This window comes from Balaenoptera borealis (genome assembly GCF_965194805.1).
Source record: "Balaenoptera borealis genome assembly, chromosome: 9".
NCBI classification, from domain to species: domain Eukaryota; kingdom Metazoa; phylum Chordata; class Mammalia; order Artiodactyla; family Balaenopteridae; genus Balaenoptera; species Balaenoptera borealis.
The window spans coordinates 108,923,928-108,949,106 of record NC_138873.1 but is presented as its reverse complement, the minus strand read 5'-3'; the positions used below and the strand labels follow the sequence as shown (position 1 = coordinate 108,949,106).

Here is a 25,179-nt window from a genome sequence, read left to right as displayed (position 1 = left end):
AGTGTTTCATGACGCTTTTACTTTCCAAAGGATATTCATCAATATTTAGGATTACTCCCCAAAGAAACATATATTCTTCCAAAAAAACAAACAAAACACCCTATTTAAATCCTTTAAAGCTGACTTTTTACTTTAAGTTTTCATTTGACTCTTGCCTAATATTACTTATATTTTCTCCTTATTTAAGCATGATGTCAAGAGGATAAACACTTTGATTTTTCCAATAAAAATAACGAATTTTTGTGATCCATCCAACAGACTTTTGTCAGGTCTATTTTAATTATTTTTATTTTTCAGTAAACTACGTGAATTTAGGACTTGTGTCCTTGGGATACTTTGCTAAATAACTCATTTAAGTACTGAAACCACATTCTTGACCTCTTTAATACCAGTAATGTTCTAATTACAGTAATGTACTATTTGGCTCAGACTAGTATACACAAAATCAAAATTTTATATGATAATTAAATAAGATACAAATCAATAATGGTGACACATTAGAATTGGGTGTGTAGTACAGAGAATTTTGTTCTGGAATGTTCCAGAATAAAACTTTGATACTTTATGTGCACTGAAATTCAGACTCTTAGAGACAGGCCAATTGTGGGGACTACTGTGACTCCAGAACATAGGAAGCCTTGGTAGAAGCTCCCTGTCTTCCTTGGAACTTAAGGATCCTAATGATGGTAAGAGTTTAGACTGACACACAGCCAGGTGAAACAGTATATACCCTCTGTGTCAAATATAAGGTATCCCTCCTTTTCCCAATGAGAAGATACTACTTTGTGGCCACTTGAATATATAAAATTCTAGAGATATAAGTGAAATAACAGAATGTCTATAACAGGAATTAACTCAGTTGAACAAACATGTTTAAAATATTTTAGAAAGATTAAGAAAAATTGATTTTTCCCCCTTCATTTTCACATTTCACAGGACAAATTCATCCCCTTTTGGCATCACTTGATGACAGTCTTCATTGGTGCCACTTTGGGAAGCGTCCGTGTGTCCTAGAGCAGAGGTCTGTGAACTGGTATACACTTACCCTCGGGGGTAACTTAAGACTCTCCATGGTGTGGATGGGCATTTATAGCTTTAAGAAAATTGATTTCCAGATCCCAACTTCCATATGAGCACTTTTCTACAAATGACTTTTCCTTCTCCTACTTTACAAGAGAAAGACATTTCTCCAATCTGTACCAGATCTTCTTATGGTATATGGCCCTGGGGTATAAAATCTCTGGGAGAACCAAGCAAAATATGAACGAAGTCTTCCTCTTCCAAAAAGTAAGTTTGATGTTACCGACTGTTTGACAATAAGAAATGGCTGTGCCAGTTAGATTTTATGGCACATATTTTCCATAAATTAAATGAGCTAAGTCTGTGACTCCAGCTGAATATAGTAAAAATATACTACCTCATATGCAGGAAAATATATCCTTTGCAACAATTTAAAATTATAGAAAACAGTTTTAGGTGTCACCATAAAATTATACAAGGGGATACAAACATTTCCAAAATTCTTTTGAGGGGTAAACAAGCCCAAAATGTGAAAGCCACGGTCGTATGGTACATCATCTTCACTTCTAACCCAGTTATTTTAGGTACTGTACTTTCTGAATCTAACTGTGATGCTGTTAACTGAAATCTTATCCCGAACTGCATGAAACCAGCCATGTAACAGCACAGTTGGCTTCTTCTTTTACCTAAAAGGTGTGTATGTGTGTCCTCCATAAAGGTGAGCACACTGCACCTCTCCGGGGGTTATCACTCCCATCACATCGACAGGAATGACACTGCACAGCTGGTGGCAGCCTTGCTCCGTAATGGTCACCTCTGTACTTCTCCGGAAACCACCAGCGTCTTCTAGGTCCCCCTCTCTCTTACCTTATGGCCTTCCTGTCTCATTGGGCACACGGAGGCGTCGGAAGGGGCTTCCGCAGACTCTACCGTAACACAAAACCCACCTCCCGCATCTGTACCTTCTCGCCCTGCCCCCGCTGCTGCCTCAGGCCGGCCCTTTCACTAGTGCACTAGGTCCCACTCCTCCTTCCTGTCTGCTTATGGGCGTGCCTCTAGTTGCTGTGCCATCCTTCTCTCGCATCAACAATTTTCTCTTCTGGATGCATCACTCTTATCAGGATGGAAAATACTACAGTATTATACTTCCCGTCTTAAAAAAAATCAGTCCCTCAATGAATCTGTCCTTGGGCTTTATTCTCCCCTCCAATTACCTCCCCGCCCCACCCCCCCGCCATTTCTCGGCACTGCTCTATTTCTATAGTCTACATTATAAGAGTAATAGTCATTACATTAAAAATTAAATATACTTTTCAAAATAATCGCTCTTCGCAGAGATTCCGCTGTGCTTCTACAGAGAAATGGCACTCAGGCTGAGAATCACGGCTTTAGACCAAGACCCTGGAGAGGAGTACCCACGTCTCCCCAGGTTCAGGCAGCTCGGTGCAGAGGAAGCACGCAAACCAACAAAGGGAGAGGAGGGGACGTCCAAGAAACCCTTTAACTCTCAGACTCCATGATGATAAAATAGATACAATCACAGATTCTGACACTGACATAGATACGCGATATTGTCATATTTTTAAATGTGATTCCCAAGATAGCACTGTACTTTAAAAATGCATTTTAAACTTAGTAATTATTTTAATAACACTTTTTCAACAACGATGTATTATTACTAGTACCGTGCTTCTGTATGGAAGGTTTGCTTTTTGTATTAGCCAAGAACCAAGTTAAACGGACTCTGACCCTTTTCTGAGTCTTCTGGTCCCCATTCCTGTCTAGCAGTGCTGGCTGGAGAGGGCAGAAACTCAGAGAGAAGCACGGTAGCCCCCGAGGCGCACTGCTGGTGGGAATCATGGCAGCACTTCGCCCGAGCTGAAGTCCAGCTGCTGACAGTGTCTGAGGTGTGTATTTGGGGAGCCTTGTACTGTAGGTTCGTCCTCTCTGCGCCTGCGCTGATTCTACCTGCTCCGAGATGGTCTCGTCCACTGGCCTTCGGGCTAGCGCTTCACTCAGCCCAAGGTGACTCATTCTCGGTTGAAAAGTTACCTCTAACTTGGGAAAGTTAACACGATTTCCCCATCTATAGAGTGAGACAGTTTAACTGGAAAAGTTTCTAAATATTTTAGTTATTTTCCAGGATTGCCAAGAAAAAGATTAAAGTAAATGTTCAATATTTTTCTGGACTGCATAATTACATGGTTTACATATGAACGAACATTGTAATGGTAACTTTCACCTTCATTATCTTAGTCTTCCTGATACTTTTGGCTGCTCATTTCTTTTTCTGAAAAATTTGACGACTTTTAAAGCAATTCATCTTGACTCATCTCTGGTTACTTTCTGGAACTGGCAAAGAGAGCGGTTCTGAACTGGTGGCTTTGCACGCCAGGAAACACTTAGCAGTGTCTGGAGACAAGGCCGCTTCTCACGAGCAGGGGGCGGGCCGTGTGAGGTGCTGAGGGGTGCGTGCTCTACTGGCGTTTGGCGGGTAGAGGCCAGGGACGCTGCTAGATATCCTACAACGCACAGGACAGACCCTGACGACACAGAACACCCAGCCCAGAACGTCGAAGTGCTGAGGCTGAGAAACCCTGTGCTTTCTAAATGGACATAGTCTACTACTCAATGTTAAACTGTTCTTATTTTTACTCATTTATTTTAAATACATTTGGAAGAATTTGCTTCCTAAAATAATGTAAGCTGATGCTGATGCTTTCCTACACTTTCAGAAACAAACTACAAATGTTAATTACAAATCAAGTGATACCTATTATTAAACACCTCTGTAATCTGCTGGAAGAAAAGATTATCTTGTACCATAGTAGCACAGCAGGAGACTTCTTTAATTGTTATATTTTGTTTGTCAGAATTCAACAGCTGGTAAAGAGATTCTAAGCAGCTGTTTTTAGGAAGATCTTAACATAAGGATATTTTGTTCTTGAAATTCCAACAATGGGTAGATTGTTCTTTGGCTCTTTTTGAGCCCTCATCGTGGAATACAGGAGAGCCCCTGGGCCTTCTCTCTATGTAATCTTGACTACTCAGCACTGCTGTCACCTCATCTAGATACAGTATACTGTTTACCTTCCACATTGCTCTAGGTTCCCTCATCTTTCTTTCCCTTGATATTCAATGAGGACATGCTAGCATGCTGCAACTATATTGTGTAAATTATTGATATATTTTATCAGCAATCTGTAGGATGCTATAGGTTTTTTAGTTGAAACCTGCTATAAAAGTTAATCATTGTTATCATATGATATTGCTTATATGTGGCATCTAAAAAAAAGGGTACAAATGAACTTATCTACAAAGCAGAAATAGAGTTACAGATGTAGAAAACAAACTTATGGTTACTGGGGGGAAAGGGGAGGAGGGATAAATTGGAAGATTGGGATTGACATATACACACTACTATGTATAAAATAGATAACTAATAAGGACCTACTGTATAGCACAGGGAACACTACTCAATACTCTGTAATGGCCTATATGGGAAAAGAATCTAAAAAAAAGAGTGGATATATGTATATGTATAACTGATTCACTTTGGTGTACACCTGAAACTAACACAACACTGTAAATCAACTAGACTGCAATAAAAATTTTAAAAAATTTAATCATTGTTTATAATTGTAATGCCTTAATCAAAAAAGATAATTTCCTTTTAAATGTAACATTTCTGTAGCCCTCTACAATATCTATTGTGTTCACAAAACAACAAAGGCAATTCACACTTAATAAATACCTGAATTTTACAAAAAGATAACATTTCTTAATTGCTTTAGAAATCACTCAAATTATTTTAGGCTTTTAAATGCTTCCTTAATTTTAATATAATGAATAGCTTTCGATTAAGGAACGCTATTAACCAATGATATGTTGCAGCGAAAAAGACTGTTTCAAAATGAAGACCCACAGGGGAGGCTTTGCTTAAATAAACAAGGGAAGAGGGTAGAAGGCTGGATTTTGCTTTAGACAGGTGATTTTACGCTTTCTCAAAAGAAGAGGAAATTGGCCATTCAGAAGAAACAGAAGCAATAATTGGATCAGGGCATCAAAGACTTTATAGCTTTAGCAGAGTAAAATATAAAAGAACAGTTATCTCTAGGGCTCCTGATTGTTTAAAAATACCTGAGAATAGCACACTGGCTACGTAAATTGGTTAAGTAAACACTGCTCTATGTTTTCCTGTTTTATTTACTTATGTTTCTGATGTGAACCCATATATTTCTACTTTGTGAATAAAGAATTTTATGTATATATACAGGTGTAGCAGTTTCCTAGGAATTGACTACTCATTTCTCATAATTCTTTAGATGATAAAAAAAAAAGAACGGAAAAAAACAGCTCAGAGAGACGTGTTCCAACTCCCATGACAATATTATAATTTTAAAATCAATTAATGAATATTTGTTAATATTTAAAACTACAATTAGGAAAGCCTTCTCAAGTCCTTGAAAGTACACATCACTGGCTTAACACGACCTGGTCTGACCACGCACGACGGCTGTGGTACTAGTTTCCGGAGTGAGGCGGCGTCCGGCCACTCTGGGCATCTGTGTCCTCACCTGCAAAGTGGGGCAACGGGGCTCCTACTTCATAAGGTTAAACACACCCACATGTATGACATGCCTGGGTGGCACCTGGAATACGGTATGTGCCTTGTGTGTTGAGTATTATTTATTTCTATATTTTAGTGTTATTTAATGTACTAGTTATTATTAGAAAACACAGTATGCTTTCACGCTATGTTCCATAATAATACTAATTCAATTCAGGTGTATACTAATAAATTCATTTCTAGCTACAAGTAGAAATCTTAAAACACAAAAACAATTTTAATAAGTCATTTGAACAATTTTTATAGCTAGTAATATTGACAGTTCTGCTAAAAAAAAAATCTCCTAAAATAGATTTATGATGTTAATGTGAAAGCACATTTCTATAACCTATAATACTAATACTATTTTAGTTCAGGCACCTCTTCATTTAGAGCTGTGTTTACCAACTAATATTTACTGAGTTTCGTGCTATTCAGACCATATCATTTTACATGAATTATCTCATTCAACCTTTAATGGTCTTGTGAGGAAGATACTATTATTCCCATTTTACCAATGAAGAAACGGAATTACTTAATATTTAGATCAAGTAACCTTTGTCAGTGTTTCAGCTAAAACTAGTATCTATGTGTGCCTTCAAAGTTTGTCTCTTAAACAGTGCTACACTGGTACAACCAGGGGGGGAGATGAAAGTCCTGCCACGCATTAAAAGGCAAATAATAAATTAACAACTTGTAAGGAAAAGTTTTAACTAATCCTTAAAAAATAACTCAAGTACAAGAGACCTACTCATATCTACTAATAATTATAAACTTAGTGATACAAGTATCTGTTCAGTTGGGAAATGCCATGAATTACAGAATCTTTACAGTAAAAGTTTATAGTTATGCTTTCTTTAGTGTTTTTATTTTCTTATGTTGCTATTAGCACTACTGCTAATTAAATCTCACTTTGGAAAATGCAGTGTAAATACACAGGCCCCAGGGAGTACTGACATTCGGCTTTGCCTTTCATACATTTCCTATCCTGTCAGCAGCACCGGTACAAACTCCACAGCTACACACGGTGCTACACACGCAGCTTCACACGGTGCTACACACGCAGCTACACACGGTGCTACACACGCAGCTGCACACGGTGCTACACACGCAGCTACACACGGTGCTATGCACGCAGCTACACACAGTGGTTCTAGTCAGGGTCAGTTTCTCTCACATGAGAACTATGTGATGCATTTGATTTTGTAGGAATATCTTGTGGTTTTGTGAATCAAGTAAGTACTTCTGTGTACTGTAAATACCTTACTGTTGTCACTTTGTACCCTTAGAAACAAAATCCCAAAACTCCACCTACAAAAGAACTTTTCTTTCACTGATTCTAATAACAGACGACACATGAAATAACCATTCCCCATTCTCTTTCTCATATTGACAGCAGTATTTAAGGCAGAATCTTGAAAAGGTTAAAAGAAGACTCAAATGAAGTGGGCTGTATTCAATGACTAAATCTGTCTAGTGTTCGTATCCAATGTTTCAAAAGCAGGATGGAAGACATGGTGAGAGGAATGAAGATGAAAAACGGATTTAAAAGGCCAGGGCTTAAGTTTACAAGTTCAAGCTACTTCAGCCTTCACCAAATATATGGGTTTGATTTTCAGCTTACCGTACAATATTTGACCTGCTTTTGGGTACTGAACATAATATTGAAAAGATCACTGGTTGATTCAATGGGTTGACAGCGAACGCCTACTAGGAAGAACTACGGTAAATGCTGAGGGTACGTGGGAGGGTGGGAAAGGGTTGTCATGACAGATCCCACTTAAGGAAAAAAGGTTGAGATACATAAAAATGACTGACGTGAGATAAGCTATAATGACTATGATAAAAGAGGTTCATATACAATGTTACAGCAGTTCAGAGATGACATTAACAATCTTGGGATGTGGTATGCGAAGAAAAGAAGTGGGGTCAATCAAAGATGACACTGAGGTGTTTCAAACCAAGCAATCTAGAGGACAGAGTAACATTTAGAAAAGGTCAAAAAAAGAGGTAGCAAAAGAAGAAACTATCCACTTCAGACACATTTAGTTTGACATATAAGCACAGATATGCAGCAGGCAAACGAGGAGGGAAATGCACTACTGCGGTCAGTCCTGAGACGCGAGATTTGGGATATGAAGGCATGTGCTGGTACTCTGAGAGCAGAGGAGCACCGCATCAGACAGGGCATCAGGGAAAGCTCCGGAGAGCAGGTGGTGCTGCAGTGTCATTTTAGAAGACGAAGAGAATCAGTGCTACAAAGACGGGCAGACGCACGGGGAGGAATGGTGGCAGAAGCAGCGTGGTGAAGGCGAGGAAGCACAAACACGTGAGGCGTGGCTACGGCGAAGGATGCCGTGTGCAGAGGAGGATACGGAGCCCGTGAAAGGACCAGGAGCCACGGATTATACAGGATTTGATGCCCTAAGCCTCGGCCTCTACACCTCATCCTGAAAACTATAAGGTACTCTGGAGGATGTTTGAACAGGACCAATACGGTCTGATTTAATTTTTAGAAAACCATTTCATCCAATGAGGAAGTGAGACAGAGGAGAAGGGGGCATACAGGAGGCAGGGTAACCAGTCTGGAGGCCACAGCCATAATCTAAGTGAAAGTGATGAAGGCTGGACTGAGGCTGTCACAGAGGAAGGAAAGGGAGGCTCCACCAGCTGCCAAGCAGGCCGGCGTTTCAGGGCTTGGTAACTCAGCAGACGCGGGGAAAGGGAGAAAGAGGAGTCAAGAAGAACTTCTCAGTTTCTGCCGGGGTAGATGCAGAGAGGTCAACGTGAGGGGAAAGAGGAGGTGTCTGAACACACCGCACTGCAGGCACCCATGAGACGTCTACGTAAATATACTCTGCAGGCAGCTGCACACACAGGTCTAGGTGTGCTGATGCTTGTAGGCCAACAGAAGGAAGTAGGAAAGTCCTTGCTTGACGGCCTTGACTTTCGCAGATAGAACAGGAAACAGAGCCATTTGTGGAAGTGCAGGCAGCAGTGGTAGTTTAAGCCTGAGGAAAAGAGGTGGGAAACTTTGAAGGGAATGAGTAGGAAGCTACTGAGAGGTAACCAGACAGGGAGGCCACAGATCTACAGCAGTAGTGATGTGCATGCCTGTGTGTCCTTTGTGGCAGAGCTCAACAGGCTAGGTGAAGAAGCGGTAGGACAGGTTTGCTAGTTGGCTAGATAGAAAGCAAAGGGTGACAGTGTATGAATGATGAAAGTGATAATTCACAGAGTCTGAGACGGGTCAGGAAGGGGATGAAACCCTGAGGCACACGGTCATCTTAAGAAGATGGAGTAGGGATCTCAACTGAGTCTAGAAAGCAGGCGAGAATAAGGGAGTGAGAGAGAAAGGACAGGCTACTACAGTGACAGAGTGGAATACTGGTTGAAATTTCTGGGTGGAGTGTAGCCATGGGTAAGGGTTCACAGTGGAGTGGAATGGAAGGTTACCAGAGTTGAGAAAGGCTCTGTAATGCTTGCTGAATCATCTAAAGGGTCGGCTCATCAAATTACCAAAAATGACGCCAGGATTAAGTATATTAAGATTCAAGAAAAATATCTTTTCCGGGCTTCCCTGGTGGCGGAGTGGTTAAGAATCCGCCTGCCAATGCAGGGGACAGGGGTTCGAGCCCTGGTCCGGGAAGATCCCACATGCCGCAGAGCAACTAAGCCCGTGCACCACAACTACTGAGCCTGTGCTCTAGAGCCCGCGAGCCACAACTACTGAAGCCCGTGCGCCTAGAGCCCATGCTCCGCAACAAGAGAAGCCACTGCAATGAGAAGCCCACGCACCACAACAAAGAGTAGCCCCTGCTCGCACAACTAGAGAAAGCCTGCGAGCGGCAACGAAGATCCAATGGAGCCAAAAGTAAAATAAATAAAATAAATTAAAAAAAAAAAGAAAATCATACAATTAAAAAAAAAAAGAAATATATCTTTTCCTAAGCGTAACTGTGTAATAAATATTTGTCAATGCACTCGTCAAAGTTCTCACTGAAGATGCAAGGAGGGCCCAGGAGAGCATTCTGCTGAAGAAGACGAGAAGGCTGCGGCTCAAAGGGAGCAGTCTCACGCGGCGGTGGAGCAGTCGCGACCGGGAGGGATGGAAAGCAAGAGGACGGGCTCCCGCTCTAGGTGGGCCTCAGTAACCGAGGAATCAAGAAATCCAGCTGCTTCTATGGCAGGCCTGTGTGGTCTGGACTGCTGCCTTTTGTTTTTTGGTAAATAAAGTTTTTTTGAACTGCAGCCACACTCACTAGCTCATGTGTTGTCTATAGCTGTTTTGGGGCTACAGTGGTATGTTGAGTGGTTACAGCTGAGACCCTATGGCCCACAAGCCAAAACGTTTACTATCCAGCCCTTCAGCAAAAAAGCGTGCCACCCTCCGCTCCACAGCCGGGGGAGCGGGCAGGCGGGGGCGGGCTGGGCAATAGCCCGCTTTCCGTGATGGCTCCACTTTCAGCAGGAAGCGGAGATCACATTCCTTGAGGAAGGTACAGACGAGGGCAGTCTGTTCTCCTCAAGCGGAGACCTCAGAGGACACAGTGGAAAGAATGTGCCGGGAATCTGTGGGTGTGAGGATGAGTCCGGGAGAGCGGAAAGGTCCCAGGTGAGGTCACTTACAGAGCGTGAGACCGAATGGCCAAGGACCAGCTGGGGACTTCCGGGAGTGAAAGCTTAGAATACACATGCAAGATGGGGAATATATTTAATAACTGGTTGAGTAACAGGATCCATCCAGTGGCAAGAATTTGAAGAAGGAATAACTACTAATAGTTTCGTTTCTGACATTTTCCAGAAATGCTTATAATAGGAAAGTAAAACAAAAATGTGGCCGTTTAAAACAAAGGCTGAGGACTGGGGTTGGGGGCAGCTAGAAAGACGGGAGGCCTAGGACATGCAGAGGCCTAGTTCAAAAACTTAACTTAGAGCTGGTATGAATTATAAATGCCAAATTGTTTAGGATAACTTCAAAGTAGCTGTGCAGCTCACAAAAAATAAATACAATCATGTAAAAAGAAATTAAACCATGTTATCAATTGCTTAGTTTTAACTGTGAGTCTATTTCACCATTAAGAAATAACAACCGACTGATAGTTTTTTAATCACCAGAAAGACATGTTGATAATTGATTTGTTAAAGGTTTATTTTAAAAAAAGTTTTCAAGTGAGTGTTTTCAAAACTGTTTCTATATACTTACCGGCTTTATTACTAAGCTTGTATAAGAAAGTCTGGCGAGGGTCTGAATGATCTCGACATGTCAGTTGCAAAAGAGAACCTGATTTTTTCCATTTCTGCATAAACCACAGACCTAGAGAGTTATAAATGGTATGTGATATGTGAGAGTTATAAACCGGAAATATATAGTACCATATGCCAACGTTATTTATTTTAATATATATATTTCACTTCAAAATATATCTCCCAAATTAGCATTTTGTTGGCAAATAAAAAATATATTTGCAAAATATTTCCATTTTCTGATAACAAATACAAACATACAGACACACAGAGGTTAACGATGGGTTAACGGTGGTTGACGGAGGGCTTGTTATTTATTTCTACCTCATTAGGTAATGAAATAGGTAATGGTCTATGAAGAACACATTTGGAAAAATTACACCTTTAGATATATTTGTTCAAATTATAATGAAGCAGAGGGGGAGAAAACTTTAAACACAGTAGTAGATCCACATGCCTGAGCACGGAGCCTTTACAGACAATCACAGGTCAGTCATGGGAGACTAACTGGATAAGGACCAACTCTAAGGATGAGCAACTGGGTAATGTTTTCTAGTAACAGCTGAATATAATTTAAGTGTCATATTTAATTGTATTTCTTTACATTATCAGTTACCCGTATTTAAATGCATCTTCCCCTTAAGTGAAACCTCAATCACTCTGGAGCTGGTTTTCAAGACTGTAGACTATTCATTTCTACTTTTGTTGATTCTATTACTGAGGTGAACAGGGGAGGAAAAGAGGGAAAAAACCCTTTAACTGTTTAAAGCTGCCAATTGGAAGTCTATCTGGGGAAAAGTTTAGTGAAGAAAGAAATTCAAAGTACTGCATCTGATTCATACTGGGTTCTATTTTGTACTATTTATGGATCTCATTTTTCTCATGCCCTCTTTTTGAAACCGTAAAAATCTACAACTAGCTAGATTTTGAATACCACCATTTGAAATGGGATACAAAGGAAAATGGTATGGTTTATTTGTCAATGAAAGAAGTAGAAGAGAAAATGGAAATAAGAGTTTCAAGGCTCAATGAAAAAAGTCAGAATGAAATCTAATTCTTACAATGGGAAGCAGTTGACTAAACTATAAAAGCCATTTTAAAATTCTAAAGGAAAAACAAAGCCAAATAAAGGGCAAATCAAGTATCAGATCCTTCTTAATGAGAATATTTATTCTAATCAAAATTGGGGTCTTAATTTTTACTTTAATTTCTTTTAAAAGTTTAGAATTTATTTTCTCATAATATCCCTTTATCACTATCAAACCAAAATCAGAGTTAACGTTCTATATAAAATATTTTATAACTTTAAAATGTATTAAGCGTATTTATTTGTTATCTGTTCAACTAAGGGAACAACAAAATAGCCTGTTTATAAGACTAACATTTACTGAAAATATTTTAACAGTTTAATGATAAAAAGGGAAAAAAATGCTCTTGTGACTTGACAAATATCTCAATATGACATCATTTTCTGAAATGAGTTTTGTCAGCTTATTTCATGTGCATGACAAAATAGAAAAATAGATACACCTTTTGTTTCATGAAATTCCAAGTACATGACAAATCTGCTCTAAAATAAACACCAGAAAATATTAAATTTGTATTTAAATCTTCTCTCCACGCCATAATTTTTGTACTGGACAATAAAACTTCTTACCTGTATTAACAAGAGCACTGCTATTGTAGAGCGTACCAAGGTGAGGTCCAGAGAGTGATAGAAAGGTATGAAGTTTGTCAAGGTAATATTGAAACCGTGGCCTTGTAAGCACTGAACGGATTATTAAATTGCCCAACGAATGTCCAATAAAGCTATAAGAGAAACAAAATGACATTTCCCCTATAGTATTAGTTTTAAAAACAAAATAAAAGCTGCTATCACTATACATAGATGTGAAATATTAAGAATTTAAAATGTTCTAATATGTTTTAAAACTATGGTTTGATACTCTGAAATGACATAACTTAAATTTTGAAGCAAAAAATGTGAGAGTGTAGCAGAAAATTCCTATTATTATAGTTTATATACTTGCTCTATAGAAATAAGATATTACTTATCAGAAAATTTTTACTCCTAGTTCATAATTGCTTAGAAAGAAATACATTTTAAAAGCGTTAATATATTGACTAGATGATAAATTTGCATCTTTAGGTACACACACCAATTATTTACCTGTTAAGTCATGATTTAAAACAAAATAATGAAGTTATATGTATAAGCATGATTTAGGAGACATTATATCCCCATTTCTCTTATTCTCTGGTCCACACTCCAAGGTGGGGAATTCTCTAAGTACTTTCAAGCCACAGGAAAAAAAAAACGTGCATTTTCTGACTGTAAGTCTAAAATTATACCAAAAGAATAACTAATACTCATAAAGCATTTCACCTTTATTAAGGAATAGTTTAAATCAAAAGAGCCTTTTTGCCTACCATTATTTTACGATAGTATATGAATCCCTCGGGACAATTAACAGTGAAAGAAGAAAGCCTGAAAGCTGTCTTAAAAGTGGTTTACAGATATAACTAGTTTACAGACATAACTAGTTTACAGATATAACTAGTGAGAAGCTGCAAACTTCCTGAAGCTGTGAAGTAAAGTTTGATAACGAACAGTCCTCAATCAACCAAATCAAGCTTTTGGATAATGGTTGATTATAACTGACCATCTAATCTAAAAGAGGGCATACTTTCATGGATGAATAAAAGAACTGAAACAACAGACTTATTTTCTCATCATAAAATAACAAATTAATAAAAGGAGTACAAGATGACTACAGAAAATTTAGTAAACAGATGAAGAATCCATAAATGAAGAGAATGACTAGAACAAGAAAACAATCTCTCTCCACCCTCCACATACTTGCATCTCCCACCATATTTTAACAGAAATCTGTTTTTAAACAGGGACTTCAAATGAAAACCTGCTCTCTCTGTTCTTTGTCGCTACTCTGTACTTCGAAGTGGAAGCAAACTCTACAAAAGCCTAGAGTATAAAGAGCCAGCTTCTTCCTCTAACCCAGCTGGGATGTGAAACTCATCAGTTTACTCTACTCTTTTTGAGGCAGGAAGATTAGTTTTGACTTTTTCTTTAATTCTTACCGGACTAGAAGAAACAAATGCTTTTCTCTCCCCCATGTCTATTCACAACATCTGTGATTAAATAATAAGACATACTGATTTGATCATCATCTCCTGCTTGTGGAAAGCTGCAAGAAATTTCAGAATATTTCACCACCTTAAAAAGAAACTCTACGTTCCTTTTTTTTTTTTTTTTAAATAAATTTATTTATTTATTTATTTTTGGCCACGTTGGGTCTTCGTTGCTGCGTGCAAGCTTTCTCTAGTTGTGGCAAGCCGGGGCTACTCTTTGTTGCGGTGCGCGGGCTTCTCATTGCGGTGGCTTCTCTTGTTGCGGAGCACGGGCTCTAGGCACGCGGGCTTCAGTAGTTGTGGCACGCGGGCTCGACAGTTGCGGCTCGTGGGCTCTAGAGCGCAGGCTCAGTAGTTGTGGTGCATGGGCTTAGCTGCTCTGCGGCACGTGGGATCCTCCCGGACCAGTGTTCGAACCCGTGTCCACTGCATTGGCAGACGGATGCTTAACCACTGTGCCACCAGGGAAGTCCAACCCTACATTCTTTAGCTATCACCGCCCCCCGCACCATCTCCCCTCTCCCCCAGCCCTAAGCAGTCACTGATCTACCTCTATCTCTATAATTTTGCCAATTCTGGACAATTTATATAAACAGAATTATATAATATGTGGTCTTTCCCTAAAATCTTCTTATTTTTATTCTCTTTAAATTAGAATTGCGGTATCCTGTATTTCAGAACAGGACAACAAAATTACCAGAAATTCTGTGTGATTTTTCTATAATTCATAAAGATATAAAAACAATTTATATAATATTATAAAAGTTACCTTATTTTTGAGACTGTTAGACTATATATCTGAATATATTGTATTATCTCGTCCAGAAGGCGATCAGTCATGCTATCAAAATCAGCAAAAGTATCATTCTAAACAAAAGCGAAATCGATACATTATATACGGAATATGTGTAATTACATAAAACACTGAATATAAACATTATTTTTAATTTAGGTATTGAAAATATGGTTAAAGACCAGTGGTTTTTAAAGAAGTTAGTGAATGTAATATTCATTATATTAAAATGAACAAGTAGTGAATTTCTAGGGGAAAAAAAGGCTCACTGTTCTTAACACTTCATTTAGATAATCGTTTAGTCCACTATCAACACTGAACATAAGGTAATTTATAATGGTTTAATTAAAATATTTGCACAGAATGTGAAATTCTAGGAATTTTGCACATGTAAAAAGCTCATAAATCAAACTGTAAATCACTTCTACTTCCTTAGGCTACGCATTAATTGTTAAACTTCATAGAAATCAGAAAAATTATTTCTACTACTACAGGCATTTTGTAGTCAGCAAATATTTAGGTAGAAACTGGTAGAAAAACGTGTGCTTCCACTGAAAACACAGCTATCTGTACCTGATTTCTCTCAGACATAAGAAAATCAATTCTTTCCCCAGGCAGTCCAAGTTCAATGTAAGTTTTTACTAACCGGAGATCTGCACTGTTACCTAGAAAATGGAGAAAATGAAAGTTATACCTAAGGGACGAGATAAAGCAAAAGGTACAACGCGCACCCTCATACTCTGTTACGCTTCTTGGGGACAAGCGTAGGCCTACGCCAGCTGTGAAGAGACAAGGCCCTGGGAACCAGAATCCTCAGTGTCTATTTCACAGCGGATTTCCATCAGCTGGCAATGGCCTCCAACAGCCTATCTCTTCAGAGGTCTGGTCGCATTGATGCTCTCTCGCCACCGCCCCCCCACCCCAGCAGTGTGTCTGTCTCCCTCCCTATAACATGGGATAGTGTGTTCCTTGAAGATTTCAAAGAGGAATTTACCAGAGATTCTACTGGGCCAAGAAGCCTTTCTTGGAGGATAAATTTTCTTTGAAAATTTTATTAGTGGGGAGGGAGAAAGAGGTTAGTATTAGAGATATTTTATTTCTTAAGAGTCACGGTTTTGTTTTTCTTAAAGAAAAATCTCCAATTTCATAAGCATTTCCTAGCTCAGACCTGTGTTTAGCATTTTTATAATCCATAAAATCTTTTGTCAATTTGTTGCTACAGAATCACCTTATAACACAGTAATACTCTGCTAATCCAGAGATATTTGGTGTCTTCTAACACAGTTCCTAACCAAGAAAAATAGGCTGCTGAGTAACCAAAACAGCTGTCACAAAACCACAGCAGTAAAACAAGGTATTAAGAATTTAAGTTATACCCTGATTAATCAGTGAATCTTTAATTCTTAGGTATTGATTTTTCTTGTCCATAAGGTTTAAAGCAGCAAGCTAAAAGGGAAGCAGAAAGATGATCAAAGGGAGACAAAATGATTGCCACGAGCTGACAGCTGACAAAAATAATAAAAAGAGAGAAGACAGAAGAATCCGAAGTTAAAATAAATAAAATGTTGGCATGTGGATGTCAACTCCATGGAAAATTTACGAAGAAATCTAATATTATACTCAGCAAAATTAAGCACGTCTCTGTTTTAGAGAGTATTTAAGATTTAATTAATATCAGCAATTTAGAAATCTTTTTTCAGGTCAAAGATTAAATAAAACTAAATGCGATCTACTAGGAAAAGAAAAGATTGAGTCGTTACGGGTTACATGCACAGACGTTACATACCGTCCAGGCCGTGCACACAGACGATGAGATGGACTCCGTGCTCGGAACGGTCCTCCTCCTCCTCCTCCTCCACACAAAAATAGGGTACTGAGGATGCCAGGAGAGGAACATCGCTGTACATGAACCCGGGGAGCTTAAGGTGCTCCAATTCTTCTTTCGCCTGAAGGAAGCTGAAGCAAAAAAGCGTAACAGACACTCGTTACTAAGTATTATATTCAGTTTTTAGAACCAAAAAGATAATGTGCTGCATTTAGAGAACTGCAGAAGAGGAAACCCAGAAATATTTGATTTTAAAATAATGAAAATATGTGGGCTCACCTAAATGATTTAGAAATCAGAGAGTAATTTTTTTTACTATTTTTTAGTACATATTCTGATCAAATACAATGAGTATTTAAAGCCTGACATCACTTGAAATTATTCTTTTAAACTTGAAATCCACTAAGAAAACACCGGGAACGGAGTTATGCTTTCTACTGAATTCTATACTGTATGCATAGAAGGGACGGGAGAAGTACTGCCCAGAGGACAGTCTGATGCCGACCCTGTGATCAAATCTTGCCCTCTTTGCTCCTTTTTAATCTTACATAAAAGGAAAAGAAGGAGATATTCTACACAGTGTAGCAGTGAGAATGGCAGGTATAGTATGTAGTAGATGAGGTGATTTGTATTTTTCTCTAAAAATACCCATAAGAAGGAACAGAACTAAGAGGGGGATGTGATTAAGTCAAATTGGTGGCACACACTCATTTACTGATAGAACAAGTGACATATCTAATCAACTTGGGGACTGAGAACATCAAAAATTATTAACTATCGTAACATGAGATCACTTGGACTGATAAAAGTAAAACTCCAAGAAGCAGATGAACACTAAACTGAGCGGCACACACTGGGTGGAGAATACAGACCACTGCCTTCACTAATGACTCAGAAGAGTCTGAGGTGCCCAGGAGGCGGTGCAACCTTCGGCTTCCTAGCACATTACAAGTCTTCAGTGGGCTGTTCTCACCTTGCTGGGTTCACTAGCTGTAGGCACCATGGATCTTACTTATGTGTATACATCAGAATGACCTGGGAACTTAAAAAACCTACAGTGGATGCGCCCAGACATTTTATTCCAGGGAATTCCAGGGAATTATAATTCCATGTGGAATAAGGTAGTAGAAAACCAGCGCCATGCTAGTAAACCTATGTCGTGCTCAAAATTTTCTGGATTTTTTTTTTACTGGTCCAGGAAATCCCAATTCTGGAAACACTGACTTAGCTGAGGCAATCTAAGTCTGGTAGGCTTTAGGAAGTTTCTAGCAATTATCTACTATTGTCCTTATTTGCTAGATATAAAACCTAACTTTTGTCTGGGAGTTAACCAGGGGAGAGATGAGGTATTGATGGGAAAAAAAGGGTTTTAACTTCAATTATTCCATACTTCTACCATAAAGCTACCAATGGAAAATCTGTATCAGGCAAGTCGAGCCTACAGAACAGGACAATCACACAGGGAACTGCAGGTCTGTCTGTCAAAGAGCATACTGAGTTCACTGCTCCATTTCAGACAGCTAATCGAAGAAGCACTTTCTGTATTACAGAAACCAGAGAACGTGAAATAGGTATGTTACCAGAGAAATATACATATATGTCCTCTCTCTCTCTCTTTAGTAGCACGTGCTATTGTGCTCCATTACTTACGCTTGTATTTGAGGTTTTGGTGAATTTTCATACCAGGACAGTGATGAGGTGAAGTTGTAAGAAGCGCTGCTTGGCTGCTTTGTAATGGCATCACATTTACTCTTAGAAGAATACTTAACACTACAAGGAGACTCTCGTGGTGCAGACGGGAAGGACAGACAGCCGGAAGCACAGACAGTAGGCATAGTTACACCATCCCTCAGAAAGTCACTGCTAATCTTTTCAGATTTGATCAATCTTTCTTCTGCCGGGGCACCTCGGTCTGTACAGTGAGCATCTACTGTCCCATCCAGGGCTGAGTCACCTGTCTCCTCATAATACCCATTTTGAACCATCTGTTGGTCCTGCTCTTCTTCCTCCTCATCTTTACCCTGTTCCTGCTGAACATTACTAATTTCTTTTTCAGAAGTCTCCTTCTGAGGGCTAACTGAATTGCTGTAGCTAACAGCACATGTGTCAGAAGTATCTGTACTGCTTTGACAGCCAAAATAATTTTCCACAAGCCCTTGCTTTACCATATCAGGACTGGCTGAAAAAGGGTCACTGGTACCCAGGGGAGTTTCGTCTTTAACTGTAGGGGCTTCTGAATACATTTGTTTGAGATTTAACGCATCGCTATTTTTTCTTTTCACAGTTCTATCTTCACTGACGTCTGTCCTGGTAGAAATGGAAGCTGAAACGACACAAGGGGTGCCTGAACAAACCAGTCCTGAACTTAACGGAACTGCGGCCCCTGCAGGGTCACTAGATTTATCAGGACTCTGGGCGTCTTTACACACAGTGTCCGAGTTAGGTTTGGAGCTGCAACTACTTTTCACATCACCGGAAGTAACTTCATCTGAAAAAACAAATTGTAAAGGGTCTTTAGTGCTTGAATTTAAGGAATGTATTGCTATCATTTCATTGTCCAAATGCCCTGAAAACACGACACTCTGCTGTTGCAAGAGAATACTTGACTTTTTCCTATCGTCACATTTTGGCACATCAATCGTTCCTAGATTCAACACGGCTCTGCTATCGCTTAGGTGGCATTCAGGCACAACAGATTTCTTAGGGTTTTCATCAGGTGAAAGCTCATCGTCAGAAGGCAGAGAGTTTATGGACGTTAAGGATGACTGGATCTCACTGAAAGCACTTGTGCTCTCGGTACAGTGGCTGCCTAGTGAAAACTTTACATTATGATCCGGCTTCATCAAAAGCTGAGGAAATAACCTTTCGTTATTGTAAAGACCTTGCCCTTGTACAGTTTCAAAGACTAGGTCAGGGTTTGGATGTGTTGCAACAGAGCTTGGTTCACTTTCCACACCTGAATCTGAGAACCGAGATGAGGCACACGTGGCACTAATATCTGGTAACTTAATTGAGTCTGCACTCACTACAACATGATATTCTCTTGTAGAAGAAGCAGGTTGATTACTTCTTAGCTTAGCTAATGATTCTCCAACAGAATGACACTTTGCTTCCTGCAAAGCTTCCTTTTCAAGTGTTACTTCTATAGATTTAGATTTACCGTTAGATTCTAAGGACTCAAAGTTGGGTAGTTGTAGACTATCCACAAATATTTCATCTTGTCGAAGCTCTGTCCAAGGTCCTATTTTAACAGTTATTTTCTCTCCACTGAAAGGGTCTTTATTAGAGGGCTTTACTTCAATTGTCCTAACTCCCGAAGTGGGGGCAGTTTGATGATCATGGCAATCATCTGATGAACTTCTGGATGCCACACTGTGTTCCACTTGTGCAATTTCACTATCGTCCTGGGAGATATCAAGTTTACCTGAAATGGACAAATTTGCACAAAGATTTAGGCTGCCAGAGTTCAAAGGATCAAACAGGTCTGGTTGCATATTTTCAATATCTGGAGACTTTTGTTCAGTTCTCTCTGTATTAGCTGGCAAATAGCTAGCTTCCTTTTGACTTGTCTGTCTGCTGTAGGTCTTTAGGTCAAAATTATATCCACATATTGTGGTGTCCAGACCTTCCTTCTGACTATGTGAAGGATTGCCTTCAAAGCTTTTAAAGAGATCATTTGATGCTGTACTTTTCAAACATTTGTAGCCTACCAAAACCACAGAATCCTTAGAGTTCTGTTTTATTAATTTTTTTGTGTTTTCAGGTTTCATTGTTTTCATGAGCTTAGTAACCTTAACCTTGGATTTATTTGATTCTTCACTCTTTCCTTTTAGAGACTTTGTTAGCTGCTTTTCACCTTCTGTAGACCAAAAACTGGAGGCCCCAGCAGGTCTGACTTTCAACTCTGGGCTGGAAAGTCCAGCTAGAGAGCTTTCTTCAGTCTCACATTTATCCATTCTACTGGACTCTGATCTCTGAAGACTCTGAATTCCCATCCAGGGTGCATCTAAGTCTTTTATCCAAAGAAAAAGAAATTCAGGTTTAAAACGAGGTATAAGAACTCATATGATTAAGACTACTTTCTCTGACTATAACTTTCTAATATCCTCAAAAATAAATAAAACTGGAGGGGGGAAGACAGCCCCACATTAAGGAATGGCTTTATGTATATTAGACAGAATGTACTGAAAATGACACACACAGCTTACATATTTTAGTTAGATTACACTTACCTTCAGTAACTGCATCTAAATACCTGTCTTCAAAGATCACAGGTAACGAATTGAGATCTCCATCTAATTCACTGCACTCAATAGGCAGGGGTGGGAGAGAGCTGCAGAAGGCAGTGTTTTTGAGAGCGGTGCACATCTGGAGGTGACTCTGAGCACTGGAACACATGTCTTACGTCAGACTGCAATCTAGACAGCCACACCGATTTCACCGCATCGTCTCTCCGGGACCACCCCTCCTCAAGACACCCTCCTTACGAAAGAGCGCCTTGGTCAGAGATAAAAACTGGTACGATGAAAATTATGGTTTGTGGACAAAAATTACTGACTTATAAAATTACGGTTTACTGATAAATTATTTAATTTCTATTATACTCTTCTATACTTTTAAATGTTATTTCCAAGTGAGTCATCTGTGCTTAATGTCTGAACATCCTAATAAGCTGAGAATAGCATAGAGGAGAAAGACCAAAAGCTCAAATGCCTGCTAACGATTTGATGATAATGTTGAAAAAAAAAAGTTAACACGTACTGATGAATACAATTAACAGCTATTTTAAGAAAGGTATATAACTTTCTAATGCAAAATAGTTTTTTTTAAAAAACTTTCTTACGGAAAATTTGAAACAAATCAAAGTACACAGAACAGCACCATAAGCCCCATCAGCAAACATTTTCCCTTCTTGCTTTGTCCGTACCTCCACTCACTGCCTACCCACACACCCTATGATTATTTACAGTTGTCTGTTGCGGCATATACTTCACATGCACTGAAACAAACAAATCTTGGCTGCACGATTCTGACAAACGGACACGCGATACAGAACATGTTCCACCTGTCCAGAGAGTACTCTCACGTCTTTCCAGGCAAACTCCCAGCCCAAGTCGACACCAAGACAACCATTCTTCTGACTTTCTTCACCTTAGTCTTACGTGTTCCAGAACTTCATATAAACAGAGTCGTATATTCTTTACTCTTTTATATCTGACTTCTTTCACTCAACATAATGTCCTCAAAATATTCTTTAAAGCCAAAGAAAACCAGATCTAAATGTACTCAGTAGGGAAAGTGGAAGGCATCTACTCAGGATATTTGAATTGTAAATCTCCTACATGACAGCAGGAAGTGCCAGTCAGACTCCCTGCGAAAGTACGTAATACATAACGATAAATGTAAGAGAGTCTGACCTGTGAAGATAAAAATACAGCAAGATGGCCCAGTGGAAGGCTGGGGCCAGGGACTCCCAGGGGTGGGGCAGGTCTGTGTGGGGAGGGGTAGCGGCGCAGTGCGCTTCTTTATGTAAGGGCGGGGTCTTTAGTGAAGTAATGCGTAAGATTAAATGCAATTTGACTAAACAGGAGCTTTCTAAACGTCAAATTCTCCTAATTTCTTTCCTTGTAAATATTGTATATTCTGTCACTGATAAATTCTGAGATGATATCTTAGGTAAAAGGAAGTAGAATCATTTAAATTTTGGATTTATGCTACTCACTGAAGTTCCTGGTATGCAATGGCAGCTTCTCTTGGATGTTCAAAACAAAAGAATGCCTCAGAAAACCTGCGCACCTGGAAAATTCCAAAAGGGAGTATGAATAACATGGCACATTCAAAAAGTCAATCAGGAAATGGGTGGCAGGGAAAGAAACCCCCTGTGAGAAGTACTCTCCCTCCTCAGGGTCGCCAAAGCACTGTATTTTGGTACTTACTGCAAGAGTTAAAAGAAAGAACAGAATGTAGGTAAGAAATTTCGTTTTACGTTATGGATCCACCATTCATCCTCCTTGAAGATGGGGATTCTGTGTGTCCTATTTACCACGACATCCCCACACCAAGAACAGCGCCCAGCGCACAGAAGAACGGTGGGACCAGCTAGCACTCCCCGCTGCTGGGTGCCAGGCACCCCAGTACGCACCAGCTGAGCTGACGGTGGACCCCCTGGCTCTGTGACCTTCGGCATTTCACCTTGGAGCCCCGATGACTCTTTTTCAATCACACTTAATACTTATTCTTCATAGGGGGTTATTGCAAAGAATAAACAAGATAATGTATTTGATAGCAGTTTTTAATCTGCAAAGTGTCTATAAATATAAGCTATTACAATTACCATTGTAGCATTCACCACGTTTTTTCTTAAAATAACTGTATATGTGAATTGTCCCCCCTCCTAATGTGTAATGTTCTTTAGAGCAGGAACTGTGTTTTGGATGATCTTTGCCATCCCCCCAAAATATGCCTTGGTATGTTACAGAAGCAAGTACTTGGTAAATACTGGTCAAATCTAGTTGAATATTTCTTCCATCATATTTGTATTCTGACCCTTTCATTTCTAACTATGCAGGAAAAGGCTTTGTCAGCTACTGGAGCAACTGAAGCAACAGTAAGGGGATGGAAAAGATTATTTTGTTTGAAGGGTACGTGGAGGAGAGAGAAATGATATTACATCTTGGAATTATATTACACCTAAGATTTCTTTCTAAAGGGAAACACAACTTAGGGGTCTTTGGTTTTAAATGTACAATGAGGGGCTTCCCTGGTGGCGCAGTGGTTAAGAATCCACCTGCCAACGCAGGGGACACGGGTTCGAGCCCTGGTCCGGGAAGATCCCACATGCCGTGGAACGGCTAAGCCCTCGCACCACAACTACTGAGCCTGCGCTCTGGAGCCCATGAGCCACAACTACTGAAGCCCGCGCCACAACTACTGAAGCCCACACGGCCTAGAGCCCTCGTGCTGCAACTACTGAGCCCACACGCCACAACTACGGAAGTCCTCACGCCTAGAGCCCGTGCTCCACAATAAGAGAAGCCACCGCAATGAGATGCCCGCTCACTGCAACGAAGAGTAGCTCCCGCTCACCACCACTAGAGAAAGCCTGCGGGCAGCAGCAAAGACCTAACGTAGTCCCCCCCAAAAAAATATATATTCAAAAAAAGAGTCAAATATTTTAAAAGCCAAATGCAGAAAATTATGTATTGTACGCTCCCCCTTGTATTTTAAAAAAGAGAGGAGAGGCTGGTGGTGATGGGGTTCTGGACATGCTACCCCAAATTATGGCACCTTGGCACATTGAATATCTTAAGGTGAAGAAATTTAAGAAAAGGAAGAGCAGGAAAGTTACGCTGACCTCCTCACCAACCCTTCTCCCCTAAAACAGGTCATAAAACCCTCATGTGAGAGGTGCCCTCACTATACCCAGAGGAATGGAACGTCCATTCCTATCTTCCAAAACAAAGGAATGCCAAGAAGAAGCCTACAAACAGGCCTTGCTAATAAATTCCCTCGGTTTACTACAATTACTTCATACTCCTTAACCTATCATATTCCTCCATGAACTGTCAACTCTTCATCAAGCCTATCCTAAAATACTCAGGTCTGTTTCTTTGGGTCTTCATTTCCTTATGAAGGCTACCTTGTCACATAAAACTTATATTAAACAAATCTGTACACTTCTCAGGGCTTCCCTGGTGGTGCAGTGGTTAAGAATCTGCGTGCCAATGCAGGGAACATGGGTTCCAGCTCTGGTCCGGGAAGACCCCACCTGCTGCGGAGCAACTAAGCCCGTGAGCCACAACTACTGAGCCTGCGCTCTAGAGCCCGCGAGCCACAACTGCTGAGCCCACATGCCACAACTACTGAAGTCCGCGCGCCTAGAGCCCGTGCTCCGCAACAAGAGAAGCCACCACAAGGAGAAGCCCGTGCACCGCAACGAAGAGTAGCCCCCACTCACCGCAAATAGAGAAAGCCCGCGTGCAGCAATGAAGACCCAATGCAGCCAAAAAAAAAAAAAAAAAAAAGTACAGTGAATTGGAGAAACGTTTTATAGGTCATCAAGTTATAGCCAGTTGAGTTTCTGACTTCCTAAGCTTGTCTCCCTGAGTTGGTGAGACTGGGTCTTCAGAGGGACAAGTTGACAGGGGGCAACGAAACGTCTGTGGGAAGGATGCAACTGTCTTCACCTTCAAATGCTGCTGACGGCCCCTTCTTCCTCTCCAACACTAAGGGAGACATGAGGAAAACTTATCTGCCTGCCTGCCTGTCTGTCTGTCTGTTAGAGGTATTTCCCCCGAGGGCTGTAAAGTGTAAAGAAATGCAGCCTGAAGTCATCTGGATTCCTGCGGCTGCAGCTGGGCCTGCCTCCCCGCCTTCCCTGATCCCTACAATAAGGACCGTCATTTCTGGACAGCAGCCTCCCTACCAGGCTCCGGGCTGAGCACTTTAGTTCCATTCTTTGATTTGAACCATATAAAAACCCTATGAAGTGGATATATGTTCATTTAACAAGCGAGGCAAGACAACATAGCTGGG

The 25,179-nt window shown here is 40.1% G+C and overlaps 1 protein-coding gene across 20 annotated transcripts in view; it reads right to left on the bottom strand.

The window, feature by feature from the left end:
• FAM135A (family with sequence similarity 135 member A) overlaps window positions 1–25,179 on the bottom strand; it is a 121,266-nt gene that overhangs the window by 7,988 nt on the left and 88,099 nt on the right. For 10 of the 20 annotated variants that reach the window (XM_082404974.1, XM_082404961.1, XM_082404972.1 and 7 more), the window contains 8 exons: window positions 22,367–22,440; window positions 20,877–21,031; window positions 18,295–20,656; window positions 16,606–16,775; window positions 15,393–15,484; window positions 14,796–14,893; window positions 12,534–12,685; window positions 10,836–10,946 (listed from right to left, as the gene is read on the bottom strand). In XM_082404974.1, the coding sequence (XP_082261100.1) occupies window positions 10,836–10,946; window positions 12,534–12,685; window positions 14,796–14,893; window positions 15,393–15,484; window positions 16,606–16,775; window positions 18,295–20,656; window positions 20,877–21,031; window positions 22,367–22,440 (3,214 nt within the window). Of the gene's footprint in view, window positions 1–10,835; window positions 10,947–12,533; window positions 12,686–13,975; window positions 14,083–14,795; window positions 14,894–15,392; window positions 15,485–16,605; window positions 16,776–18,294; window positions 20,657–20,876; window positions 21,032–22,366; window positions 22,441–25,179 lie in introns of those variants that run through there. The other 10 variants (XM_082404963.1, XM_082404962.1, XM_082404967.1 and 7 more) reach the window with 5 other exon arrangements.